Raw genomic sequence first — 14,070 nt, forward strand, 5'->3', positions numbered from 1 at the left:
CTTTGCCTTTTTGCTCCGCTCACTCCCTCTCGTGTTTGGTTCTGTCCCGTCTTACGTGAAATAAATAATTTCTGGTACAGATACGCAGACGCTCGGAGGAGCAAATACCGCTCTCTTTCCAAAGAGAAGTGCAAGGAACGGGTCTCTCGGAAGGACCCACGTCTCACTTTCACCAAAGACCACAAAAGCTCATGTGTGCATTATTTAATATTTTCTTGATGTTGGTATCAAAGTTTAGATCTACTATTTTTTTTTTTTTGCGAACGTGAAGGATGTGCATCTGTGACTTTTAAGAACCCCGTAAAACGTATTGATTTCTCTGTTCATAAGTATTTTATTCTTAGTCTGAAAAAAAAAGGAAAAATAACTTCATATACTTCATGAATCTCGCATGCCAGGTTTATTCTTTTCTATTAGGATTTTTTAAATTTCCTTCAATAGTGTCTTTCTTTTCTTCTGCCTCTGTATGGTAGAAGTGGGAAACACCTATATGCCTGTATATCGGAGTGGGAGAAGCGAATAAGATGCCAGATCCACCAGTGTGTGCATAGAAATACTTGCATTAAATTCTGTTTATGTGTAAAAAAAAAGTCCCTGATGCCCACGGTATTTGCAGACTCAAGGTCTGAGTAACTTTGGGAAGCAGTAAAGCCGGTCGCGGCGCTTTCCAAGGCACCAGGTAAACCAGGGTAAGACGCTCCTGTTGTCTCATGTCTGCAGTAGTGTGAAGGTGGTGGTGATGCCTATGCTGGTTTTTGAAGGGCAGAGGGTGAAGCAGGCGATGTCCCCGCTGTCACCGGGATGGGGACAGAGCCCTGTCCCTTGTCTGCAGCAGGGGACCGCGGTGCTGAGCACGTGCAGCAAGCTTGAACAGAGAGCAGCTCTGCGGAGAGGGACCTGGGAGTGCTGGGGGACGACAAGTGAACCATGAGCCAGCAGCGTGCCCTGGCTGCCCAGAAGGCCAATGGTCTCCTGGGGTGCATTAGGAGGAGTGTGGCCAGCAGGTCGAGGGAGGTTCTCCTCCCCCTCTACACTGCCCTGGTGAGGCCCCATCTGCAGTGCTGTGTCCAGTGCTGGGCTCCCCAGTTCAAGAAAGATGAGGAGCTGCTGAAGAGAGTCCAGCGGAGGGCTACGAGGATGATGAGGGGACTGGAACATCTCTCCTATGAGGAGAGGCTGAGGGAGCTGGGCTTGTTCAGCCTGGAGAAGAGAAGGCTGAGAGGGGACCTTTGAAATGCCCCTAAATATCTGCAGGGTGGGGGTCAGGAGGACAGGGCCAGACTCTTTGCAGTGGTGCCCAGCGACAGGACAAAGGGCAACGGGCACAAACTGAAGCCAAGGAAGTTCCAGCTGAACATGAGGAAGAACTTCTTCCCTCTGAGGGTGCCGGAGCCCTGGCCCAAGCTGCCCAGAGGGGCTGTGGAGTCTCCTTCTCTGGAGATATTAAAACCCCGGCTGGACACGGTCCTGTGCAACCTGCTGTGGGTGACCCTGCTTCAGCAGGGGGTTGGACTGGGGGTTCCCCAGAAGGCCCTTCCACCCACTGCCATGCTGGGATTCTGGGATTCTGTGGCACAAACCTTTTCATTTCCCTTCTCATGCTGCTTGGCAATCCCCCATGCAAACGCGATCCGACCGGCCCCTTGGCCTGCTGGTGGTGTGATGGCCGCCCGTAGACTGACGTCTCTTCTATTTCTGTTTACCCTTCATCTGGAGTAAGTTCCTAGCGTGATGGAAGGACGTCATGCACTTTTCACGGGAAAGATAAAACAGATGAAAATGTAACCACGTTACAGCCAGAAAGTATCCCGCGACTGTTCGCTAGCAGCTTATTCCCATGGTATTCCTGCTGGAGTTACTCCCTCAGCTCCTTGCTGGAGCCTCAGCAGCTTCGGAACAGCTGAGCATCGCTGTCGTGGGGCTTGGGAAGCAGCGGAAGCTCCATGCAGTAGAGCAATGCTTGTGTTTGTCTGCTTATAATTAATTTCTGTGAATCTTTTTGTTGCGTATTCATGGCCACGAGCAGGTGCCGCGAGTTACTGTGGCGAAGGACGCTGAGTTTTGCTAATCCTGTTTTATTCCCGTTTCAGTGTAGCTTTTTGTGTAGCCACGATGTGGTGCCTTTAATGAATTTAAAATGTAGTTTTGAATGGTATTGTCTTGTGGAACACGTTGGAAGCTCAGCTGAATGCGCTTTAATACGAGATGCTGAAAAGAAAGACGATCGCCCATCTGAAATGCTCTTCGTGCTGACTCTCTCATGCATGGAAATAACACCCTGCATACCAAGCAGGGAGGAAGCACAGCCTCTTCCTCACAATACGCTCATACCCCTACCGTGATTGCAATCTCTTTCTCTCGACCAAGAAGCATTTTCTTTCATCCTTCTTAATAAGAGTGTTTCTTTTTACTGTTTTGCTCCAACACCTAATTGGAGCCAGACATCCGCAGCAATTTTCACTAAATTGTGATTTATTTCTACTCTTCACACCTAGAGAAGCACAAATGTAGTGATGAGTGCATTGACCGAAGCACTTTAGAAACGCTGCCGTGACTCCATCCTTGCCCAGGAGCATGTCCAGCCATCACAGTGTGGTTCTGGGGGGAGGAACACACGTTGAGCTGGAAGGCGGAGGGAAGAGGGACCCTCACAAACTTTATTTCTTGGGCAGGAAGGCTCAGCTGGGTGAGAGGCTGGCTCTGTGTGCCTGAGAAGGAGAACGCAAGGCTGGAGTTAGGTGGACCCATGATTTCCTAGCTCTGTTGCAGAATATCCTCAGCTTACAGATCCTCTGAGATGGCCGAGACGAAGAGCCGCAGACCTACGCTTGACTGATGAGTAGGATGTGGCTTTTTGCAGCCCCTCGGTCTTGCTGCAGGGATCTCCCAGGGGTCCCCCCCTGCAAAGAGCACTGTTTGGCACCGTGGGCACGTTTGTTGAGAGCGTAGGCCAATGCCAGCATCATGCTGTTGGTTGGGTGGCCAGGCAACGAAGCCGGAGCCTGGATGTTGACTTTTTCTCCTGGGAACATGAGGATGGCTGGATGGGATCGGATCAAAGGTCTGGATGGGATCGGATCAAAGGTCCTTGCGGCCTAAACGTCGGTCTAGCAGGGTGTCTGGGGAAGAGGAGGAATTGCTCGGTCCCTTGGGAGACTTTCCAAATCCCACCGTCCTGGCAGCGAGGGCCGTGCTGAGGCAAGCAAAGCAACCAGCCACCCCCTTTGCTTGTTTTGAACCTGCAACACAGTTGTTTCTTGTGATGCCTCCACTTGCTTGGGTTATGAGAAAGCGTGATTGCTGCCTCTCCGCGTTCTCCAGGTCGTGTGTGATTTATTTTTTTGTAGATGTCTCTCACATTCCCTGTCCCACTGGGCATTTCTTGTCTGGACTTGAAGGGTCGTATTAGTGATTTAACAGTTAAACAGCTTCAAGTTGCGTCAGGGGAGGTTCAGATTGGATATTAGGAAAAATTTCTTTCCTGAAAGAGTGGTCAGGCCTTGGCTCAGGCTGCCCAGGGCAGTGGTGGGGTCCCCATCCCTGGAGGGGTTCAAGAACCATGTAGATGTGGCACTTGGGGACATGGTTTAGCGGGCATGGTGGGGTTGGGTTGGTGGATGGACTTGATGATCTTGGAGGTCTTTTCCAACCTTAATGATTCTATGGTTCTGTGAATATGGCCAGGAGATCTCTGCAACTCTATGACACCTCTCCCTTTCTCTCTCAGGTCCTATTTGTGGCATCTGTTACTAAAAGTACTAGTAGTAACCCTTGGGCTAAATATGTTGCTGGTGCTTTATTTCAGCACAGTACCACACGTTGAGGGTGACTTCCACCACCGACTGTGTTGTTGTTTCCGTGTGCAAAGTGGTGTTGATGTGTGTGGACCAGATCTTTTTCTGAAGCTTCCACCTAGTTGCCTGTCACATGTCCTTCAACCTCTCATGGGACATGCAGGTCCATACCAGTGGCTGGCCATACCAGTAAAGGACATGCTAGTGATGTCCTTTAGACAACTTCAAACCAGGTATCAGGTGGGGACCAGATTAAATCTACTTCAGAGGAAACCCTCAAAGCGCAGAGGGTGTAGCCGTAGGAGCCTTGGCCTGAAACGCCTTGATTGCCTGATCGTGTCTGATTGGCCCAAAGTGTTTGTTAATGTAGAGATGTCTTGGAGTTTTTATAATGCTTTTCACAGGATCACAGAATCCCAGCATGGTGGGGGTTGGCAGGGCCCTCTGGGGATCCCTCAGCCCAACCCCCTGCTGAAGCAGGGTCACCCAGAGCAGGCTGCACAGCACCGCGGCCAGCCGGGGTTGGAATATCTCCAGAGAAGGAGACTCCACAGCCTCCCTGGGCAGCCTGGGCCAGGGCTCCGTCACCCTCAGAGGGAAGAAGTTCTTCCTTGTCTTCAGCTGGAACTTCCTCGGCTTCAGTTTGTGCCCATTGCCCCTTGTCCTGTCGCTGGGCACCACTGGAAAGAGTCTGGCCCTGTCCTCCTGACACCCACCCTGCAGATATTTAGAGGCATTTCTAAGGTCCCCTCTCAGCCTTCTCTTCTCCAGGCTGAACAAGCCCAGCTCCCTCAGCCTCTCCTCGTAGGAGAGATGCTCCAGTCCCTTCATCATGCTCGTAGCCCTTGTCAGAATATTTTATGACCATTAAAAGTACGAAATACCTTGTTGCCTTATTCCCCCTGTTGATGTGGAATCTTCATCGCAGGGTGATGATGGAGTCAAATTGCAAAAAAAGTCATTGGTGGCGGTGTTTGTGTAGAAAGGAGGAGGTTTTGGCTTCCTGGCTTGTGTTTAGAGCAGCAGTAGTTTTTCTTCATGCATTGTGCCATGCTGGCACTTCTGGGCAGCACGTTCCCCCACCTTGTTACTGCCAAACCATCTCCTTTCAGATGCTTTCAATTTATTGAAAAAGTACCTGCTTAGGTGAAACAGGTCCTACACGCTTTGGACAAGGGAAGGCTTTTCATTTTGGTGCCTTGCATCCGATGATTTGTTCTGAGAAATAACGTGCGATAGAGATGTGGTGGCTGGGCTTAAATCAGCATTTTGTTCCACTTGAGAAAATAAAAGAAAGAGGAGGGCCACGAAGATGATCCGAGGGCTGGAGCACCTCTCCTACGAGGACAGGCTGAGGGAGTTGGGGCTGTTCAGCCTGGAGAAGAGAAGGCTCCGGGGTGACCTTGGAGCAGCTGCCAGTGCCTGAAGGGGCCGACAGGAAGGATGGAGAGGGGCTTTTCACAAGGGGGTGCAGTGATAGGACAAGGGGGAACGGCTCTCAACTAAAAGAGGGCAGATTTAGATGAGATATTAGGAAGAAATTCTTCCCCATGAGGGTGGTGAAACACTGGTCCAGGCTGCCCAGAGAAGCTGTGGCTGCCCCCTCCCTGGCAGTGCTCAAGGCCAGGTTGGATGGAGCTGTGAGAAACCTGGTCTGGTGGAAGATGTCCCTGCTGATGGCAGGGGAGTTGGACCCAGATGATCTTTGAGGTCCCTTCCAACCCAAACCATTCTATGATTTTATGATTCTATGATTCTATGATTCTATGAATATAGATGAGTTTGGAAGTTCAGCCTCCTATGAAGAAGTCGTATTTTTTTAAAGCAGCGGTAGGTGGGTGTCATACAGTGTATGCAGACACACAGCAGGTTGGTTTGCCCACAGGTTGAGGTTGAGTGCGTCCTGTGTCTGCCACATCGTACGCTGGAGTAGCCTCCTGTGTTGGGTGGGTTCCATAGGCCAGCCCAAGAACCAGGCTTTCGGACAGACGGTCGCAGGAGCTGATGTTCACTGTCTCAGAGATGAAGGACGTTGGGTTTTCTCCTGTAGTGAGAACTCAAGCTTGAAGGCAAACACCCATGTGCCAGGGGCGGGTTCGCCGAAACTGGGAGCACTGCCTGGGGCTACAATGACCAAATGGCCATAAAACCCTTACGCCTGGGTGTAAATCCCCGTCTGTAATGTCTCATGGAGGGAAAGTTTACACGGAGTTCCTTGTTGACCTTCTTAAGAGCTCCATGTGCCTTACTGAAGCCGCTGGCGTAAATTCGCGTCTCTGTGTGGCTTTCTCTTCCAGCTCGCTTTATAACCATGGTTTTCCTTGCTTTGAGAATTGCTCCTTTGGTGCTAACTTGGGGGTGGAGGGAAGGCTAATTAATTAAGCAGTAATTGTTGTCAAGTCAATTGGTGCTAACATTTAACATTTGACTTGTTTACTATCCTGAGGTGAAGCGGAAGGAGTTAACGACCTAACAAATTGTGCGTCCATCATGAGAGACTTGTTTGGAAAGAACAGTTTTGTTTATGAACTGTAAAATAATACATTTAAAAAAACCAAACCCCACATTTTGAAGCAAGATCGTTGAGGTTCTTGTGTGAAATTGTCACTAGATAACTGTGCAGACAAATGCGTCGCCTAATAAAACTTAATGACTGATTTCCCCATTAATCAGGAGTGAGAATGTGCTTCATTAAGATAATTAACTGAGCCAGTTGCTTAACTGACGGTTAGTAGACACAAATTCCCAAGTTACTTGCTTTCCTCTAAATAAAACTCACAAGAAGCTAACCCGGCACTGCTTCGTTGTCTTTATTGGAGAAACAGAAGGGCTGTTAAAATCTTATTGCCCACGTTAGGGCTGTGACCACATCTCCCAGTCTGGGACGCTGGTGGGATGCAGTGGGTGGCCCTGGGTGCCCGGTGCAGCCTTTCACAGGACCCAAGCCTCCGGCTCGAGGTGACTGTAGTCAGCTCACGCTGGAAGCTCCCAAATATTTGCCGGTTTCCATCTCACCAGCAGCAAATGGTCCTTTTATCTGCTAATTTCTGACAGGTCGGGTCTTCGTTGTGATTGGTGTTGTCACCCGAGGACTATCAGCTCCTCCAAGGGGGATGATTCCTTGTATGAATTTGTGGCTTCTCCTCTTTGTTCGTCGCAAGCTGGAAGCGGGGTCATGAGTCCGGAGCCCCCTGGAAGGCAGGGATGTGTAAGATTAATCTGCTCCGGGTACATTTGTAGGCAGGTTGTGCAGCGCTGAAGAAGTTAGGGGAATTAACTGAGAGATCTGAAACTTGAATTATTAAATATGCTGTCTGGTTGTAACGTCTAGTTGTAAATCCTTTCCTTCACAGCTCTCTGCGTCTTGAATTCCAACACGTAGCAGAAGACTCTTTGCACAGAAGACAGCTCCGGAGCTAACGTAAGGCCGTTGTCTCATCTCTGCTTTTCTTTTGTCCTCAGAGTTCCCGGTCTTCCACCATGAACCCTGTTTACAGCCCCGTCCAACCTGGGGCTCCCTACGGAAACCCGAAGAACATGGCGTACACAGGTAGGACCCGTGTTCTTTCGTGAATCTCTGTGTGTGGTGGTGAGGGCAGATGATCATTAATGAGTGGTTAATCCCTTAACGAAGGGAGACAGAGGGAGTCAGAGGGCTTGCCTTCAGAGCTGAACTGAGCGGCTTGGGTGCACGTGCTGGACTAATCCTGCCGTAGACATGAGGATCCCACAGGCCTGTTGTTTGGTGAACGTGCCGTTATTGTCCTAGGCGGGGATTTAAACTACATTATCGACTGATATTTTTTTTGTGTTCAAGTTATGCTTTGGTTGAGTTAACAACTTATGCTTTGGTTGAGTTCATCTTACGTTGAACAGCAAGTCCAATACCTGTTTGAAGTCCATCTTTAGAACGGAGTTGTCTAAAAATGTCATCTTTAATACTCAAAAAAGGCATTGAAATACGTTTACCATCATTATGTAACTAGTGGGGAACTAAAGTGTGCTGGTACGGAAAGAATTTAGCTCAGAGAGAAATAGTGCTTCGGAGAAAGAAAGTCTCAGCATAGGTGTATCTGTGGTTTTCCCTGTGGGTTATGTTTACCATGTGTTCTTCTGATCTTGTAAGCACCTTACAAAATCAGCCTTGGAAGACTCCTTCCTTCAGACTGCTGTTGAATGTAATTAGCTATTACGCGTGCTATTGCGTTAAGACTTCCTTCTTTATATTTGCGTTGCCAGTTGTATGCGTCAGCTCTTACCTAATGCGTGAAATTGCTTGGGAATGTGCTCGTGTGGAGGAGATTGGTCAACAGCAAATGGAAAGGAGCATCAAATACTCTGAGCTCCTTCATTTACAGAATCTGCTCGTTGACTTTGGTAGCTCTTGCTGCTGGTAGATCAGCAGGGCTGGCTGCATTGCTGCAAGACCTGTCTGATACCCCGCGGGGCGGAGAGTTCCTCAAAGGCATTTTGCCCCATTTTTCTTCACTCTTTCTTTTTTTCCCCATCAAATTTATGCATGCTGCTTTGTTGGAGATACTGTAGCTCGGGGGAACTTGGGTCTCGCAGTCAAAGCGCTAGAGGCTTAGGGGGGGAAAGAAAAGCTCTGTCAATAATAGTCTCTTCAAAAATATAGAATCATAGAATCATGGAATGGTTTGGGTTGGAAGGGACCTTAAAGATCATCTGGGTCCAACCCCCCTGACATCAGCAGGGACATCTTCCACCAGACCAGGTTGCTCAGAGCTCCATGCAACCTGGCCTTGAACCCTGCCAGGGAGAGGGCAGCCACAGCTTCTCTGGGCAACCTGGGCCAGTGTTTCACCACCCGGTATCACCGTTGTGAGAGGACTGCAGACTCCAGCAGTGCTCGGGTGATAGAAGGAGCTCATGAATGCACGGCTATCTTCCTACACTAGAAATAACAGCAATTTGGTGCCTTCCAGCACAAGGGTGGCTTGGACAAGAGTCTACTTCTCTGCTGCTTTGATTTTTTTTTTGGCATGTGTTCAAAGCTCCACCTTAATATCTGTGCAATGTAGATGTTCTATATCTGCTTTCATACAGTCCTGAATGTTTTAGAAACTCCTTTCTGGCACTTGATAAGACAATTTTATTTAAATATTGAAGTGTAGATTGGATAGAGTTTGTACCTTGACCTTTCTGGAAGGAGAATTTTAGAGAGTGGTTTCTGGTGTAGATGAATGAATTCTACGTGACTGCATTCAGAAGAAGTCAAATGACAACATTAATAGGATTTTGTCCTCTAAAATAACCTGTTGGTTAATCATCATGAAGATTTTACTGTGCATTTAAATATAGAAAGCTGTTGTCTGCCTTGGCCACCTTGTGCCGGCTCTGGTAGGGATCATGGCAAGGTGGCCTCCATGAGACTGGGTTCACCCCAAACCACTGGACTTCAGGCATTTGTCTTCCCGAGTTTGCGGTAAATGAAGAGAAATCGGTGGCAGATGTGCAGGATGACCGTGGAGAAAAAAGTTGGAAGCAGGTCAGACTGGAAAAACATATACCTGCTGTAGGTGACCCTGCCTCGGCAGGGGGTTGGACTAGATGAGCCACAGAGGTCCCTTCCAACCCCAAACATTCTGTGATTCTGTGATACCAAGCTCCTGATGAGATGTCAATGGAGGGATGAAGAAGGGAAGATTTGAGTGACTGCTTGAAGGTAGGGCACTGCAACAGGCACTGAATCATGTTAGTGCTTGGTTTTTCCATTGCATGGGTGTAAGGTGAAGAGTCGTCGGGCTGAGTTCTTACAGTGAAGTCCCCAAAAAGGTAATAAGTTAGAAAGTGTTTAAATGAAGAGCTATTTCCTCTGCTAGGCAAACAGTATTACAAAACCTTTAGAATATGAATTTGTTTCAATATTTAATGAAAGACCTAATGTTATATTGCAAAAAAGGGGGAGAAAATTTAAATTCAGTCCTTTCTATAGCAAAGACAGGCAACTCCTGAGGATGGTCTCAACAGTTATTAGAAGAAGGTTACCGTGTCTCCTGCACGACGAGTGCTCGGCTCTGTCTATCTAATTCTCGCTTTCTATGCTGAGATTTCATTTACGTTGCTTTAATTTGCATCGTTCAGCTACGTATCTGTTGCTAATGTAGCCACAAGCTATTCCGGAGGATATTTAAGCATGCAGAGACAAGCACAATAGGCTTTTCACAGGAGAAAGGTGAAGTTAAGGAGTTCGTAGACGCTTCCTTCTCTGATTCCTTTGAAAATAATCACTAAAGCATAGGACGTGGTAGATCTGGTGGTGTTGTTGACTGCCGTTGCGCGTGCAAACCCCTTCCGTGGTCCCGGGAGCTCGTTACAGCTTTGGGGCTTGACGAGCGTCGCGGTCCAGCTCGGCAGCTGTATGGAAGAGTTTGCTGGGAGCCACTGGTTTGCGGTAGCATGTCAGCATCGTTCCCGCCATCGCTTCGTGGGACAGAGCGTGCGACATCTGTCCCCACATTTCGATTTGGGATCTAATCTGGGTTACAGCAGGGAATTTATACAGTAGAAGATAGGATTTTGTTTTCAGTCTCATCTTTTTATGGTGGTGGAGGACACTGAAAAAAACATTCGTGCGAGGCTTTGTATTAGTCAAGAAAGAGAAATGAAAACCCCTGAAGTGTAATAAAGTTGAGGTAAAGGTTGTTAGCCCTAGGCTATGTTCTCAGTTTGGTTTAGAGTTCACCTTTTTCTACCCCAGATCTAGTACGGAATGTGCATTACTTAAATTTTTGTCTTTAAACATCACACATAAACCATTATTTTTTAACCTTCTGGAATAAAACTCAGGGTGGACATATGCGGAAAGAGAATGAGGATGGTAGTCAGGATCCTGTCAGGTTGGATTCTTTGCTCTTGTGGTTTTTAGTGCTCAGTGTGAGTGCTTTATAGAGAACAGATTGGTTTTGGTTGAAATCCCAGACTCCCAGCATGGCAGGGGTTGGCAGGGACCTCTGTGGGTCACCCAGCCCAACCCCCTGCCGAAGCAGGGTCACCCAGAGCAGGGTGCACAGCACCGCGTCCAGCCGGGGTTGGAATATCTCCAGAGAAGGAGACTCCACAGCCCCTCTGGGCAGCCTGGGCCAGGGCTCCGTCACCCTCAGAGGGAAGAAGTTCTTCCTCGTCTTCAGCTGGAACTTCCTCTGCTTCAGTTTGTGCCCGTTGCCCCTTGTCCTGTCGCTGGGCACCACTGGAAAGAGTCTGGCCCTGTCCTCCTGACACCCACCCTGAAGAGATTTATCAGCATTTCTAAGGTCCCCTCTCAGCCTTCTCTTCTCCAGGCTGAACAAGCCCAGCTCCCTCAGCCTCTCCTCATAGGAGAGATGCTCCAGGCCCCTCATCATCCCCATAGCCCTCCGCTGGACTCTCTCCAGTAGCTCCTCATCTTTGTTGAACTGGGGAGCCCAGCACTGGACACAGCACTGCAGATGGGGCCTCACTAGGGCAGAGTAGAGGGGGAGGAGAACCTCCCTCGCCCTGCTGCCCACACTCCTCCTAATGCATCCCAGGATCCCATTGGCCTTCTTGGCAGCCAGGGCACGCTGCTGGCTCGTGGTTAACCTGTCATCCCCCAGCACTCCCAGTCCCTCTCCGCAGAATAACCAGTTTTGATCTGATTTTCTTCTCCTGTTCACTTCTTTTTTTTTTTCTCTGCCTGGTGGGCTAAGGAGAGAAGTCCATTTCAAGGTAAATAAAATTTTTGGTACGAAGTTGGCTGCTCGTATGTTTGGGAGAGTGGGAAATGCTTGACATATACTCAAGTACCGTAAGTTTATTCAGACTCGTAGTTTTTCCATTTTGGTTTTTCTTAAAGCAAGTGTGAAGGACAGTTATTTCCTAAATGGTTTTTAAAGAGCGGTCTGAATTAGATGAATTTTTATGGGATATATAATAATGAAGTTAAAGAAAGGAAATTTTAATATGGAGTTATTAGGTGAAACAAGGTCAGAAGTGTTAAATTTGCGAGAGAAGTGTTTCTCGAAACGTTCCCCATATTTGAACTAGTAGATTTATTAAGCAAAGGTGGTTTCCCATGTAGTCAGTAAGTCTCATTTTTTGAGGTCCTGAAGACCCCCTCCCAGATCTGTTGGGATTGCAGCCTCCTTCCCCTTTTCCTTCCTAAACTGCAAGAGGAGAACAAGCCCAGTGCCTTTTCTGCTGGCGGTGCCCTCTCGCCGCGGAAGGAGCTGGAGGTTGAGCTGAGCTGAGCCCGCACGGAGAGAATATTCCGGCTGCGTCTCTCCAGCTCCGGGTTTGTGCTCCAGTGAGTCCCAGTTCCTTGTGCTCGCCTTCTGCTTCGCTAATTCGATGTATTTTAGAACAGCAGCAGCGAACAGTGGTGGAGTGTTGTTTACTGTTTAATTAAAACAGACTGTAATTAACTGGGATCTTCATGTAAGCTGTCGTTCTAATTGATGTTAATTTTCAAATGTATTTAAGGCCTATCGCTTGCTTTTTTATTATTGGTGGAGTTCACTTTACCTGCCCCAAACGCGAACTGCTGAACCACCTGGCTTCCCTTTAGCACATTCTCCTTCCCATTTTCTTGTGTCCACTTCTGCTCAGGCACCGGTCCTGCAGCAAAGAGATTAATTAACTCATTGGTGTGGAATCAGGGATGAAGAATCAGTCTCTCCTGTAGCTTGTTTGACTTCAAGCGTGAAACTGTAAAAGTGTTTGTTAGAGCTCACACCATTATCATTTTCCCTGCCAGAAGCTGACTAATATGCTGATAAGATGCTGTTATTCATGAACCTTTGGTAGACTGACTCTATCTTCGTCCTAGTTATTACTAAATAATAAATGATAATAAAATCCAAGAGCCCCGAGACGTGAAGCTGGTTAGTAAATCTCCAAGGAGTTTGCGTCGCACCGCTCTGGTGCACGGCACTTCCATGCTCAGCAGGGACCTTCTCCAGCTCAAGTTTTTGCTGATGGGAACCCTTGGTTGTCTTTTTATTCTGGCTCTGGGTGCTGTGAAGCGACCTTTCTGTCCCCCCCCTCACAATTATGGAAGGTAAAGGAAAAACGCTTTTATTCAATAGGTGATTTGGATTTTTAAAAGGAGCAGGACAAGTTCTGGTTTTCTGGTTTCTCACTCTTTATCCATTCAGAAAAATCACCAAGTAATATGGATGTATTCTCTTCTGGTCCATCTTTAACCACAGGTTACTGATGATACTCTTCCAGATGGTTGTCCCCCTCCACCTTTTCGCACCTCCAACCCTCCACTTGTGCTCTGACAAAAATTCACACTTCTATTTCAAACTCCTTGTACCGGTCCGAAATCCCTGCTGTGGAAATGCCAGTGCTTTTGTATCTGATGCACGCGCCATTGCACCCTGCCTGGGGTCTCTCCTGGTCACCCAGATTCAGAAGTGTTTTGGCCAAGTGTAGGGTGCGAGCGATCCCCTGAATTGCTTTAAGGGGTAAGGGGCAAGAAAAGAGCGTCTCCTGCGTGGTCTGTTTTACTTTGAGCTGTTGGATTGTATCCTAGAAGTGCTTGCTTTTCTCTGATACCAGAGGTGTGTTGGTGGCTGACTCAGATGTAGACATCTACACAGTGGTCTGTGTTTGGTCGAGTCCCAACCCTGGGATTTATGTCGGAATTATTTTCTGCAGCTCTTCTACACCGGTAAAATCCATTTAAAAGAGATTCTGTCTTGACCAGGTTATATGCCTTGCTCTTGGGTGGGAAGGGGAAGGCAAACGTATCTTTGGAGGTGTGGGGCAAGGAAGGATGGTAACTTTCTCTAGGCTGATGCTCCCACCATGTGTAAAACGTGGACACTGCCTACCTAAGGCCAGCTTGGCTGGTCATTTCTCAAACTCAAGTTTTCAGCTCTCATCTAATCCCTGCAGCCCGTGCCCATCACTGCGGTCTGTCCTCAAGGCCATCAGATCAAGGTTGTTTGAACCAGTGAGGACACTTGGTCCAAAACCATGTGCATCACTGATCTTCCCACCACTTTGGTCTTGCTCAGGCAAGAGTCAGGGATACGCAGCTTGGTGGCAGCCGAGGACAGTGTGGCGGAAAGCAAGAAGTCCTCAAGAAGGCGGCTTCCACCCTCATAAAGGGTGTAGAGAAGATAACCAAGTCTTTGTTTTCCTCGGAAACCAGTAGATCACCCAGTAGGAATGTGAGCTGCTGTCATCAAGAAGCCTTTGTTGGGTGGCAGTAGTCAAATGGCCTAATCCTCTGGTTTTGACACATAAATAAATGTGCGTTTCAGAGTTCTGATAGCGAATGCACTTG

At 48.2% G+C, this 14,070-nt stretch overlaps 1 protein-coding gene across 2 annotated transcripts in view; it reads left to right on the top strand.

Annotated features, from left to right (window-relative positions):
- Window positions 1–14,070, top strand: part of FAM168A (family with sequence similarity 168 member A) — a 242,880-nt gene that overhangs the window by 113,535 nt on the left and 115,275 nt on the right. For both annotated transcript variants that reach the window (XM_075415326.1, XM_075415331.1), the window contains exon 3: window positions 7,257–7,344. In XM_075415326.1, coding sequence (XP_075271441.1) covers window positions 7,275–7,344 — 70 coding nt within the window. In that variant the 5' untranslated portion in view covers window positions 7,257–7,274. The remainder of the gene's footprint in view (window positions 1–7,256; window positions 7,345–14,070) is intronic.

Source organism: Opisthocomus hoazin, chromosome 1 (genome assembly GCF_030867145.1).
Source record: "Opisthocomus hoazin isolate bOpiHoa1 chromosome 1, bOpiHoa1.hap1, whole genome shotgun sequence".
In the NCBI taxonomy this organism is placed as follows: domain Eukaryota; kingdom Metazoa; phylum Chordata; class Aves; order Opisthocomiformes; family Opisthocomidae; genus Opisthocomus; species Opisthocomus hoazin.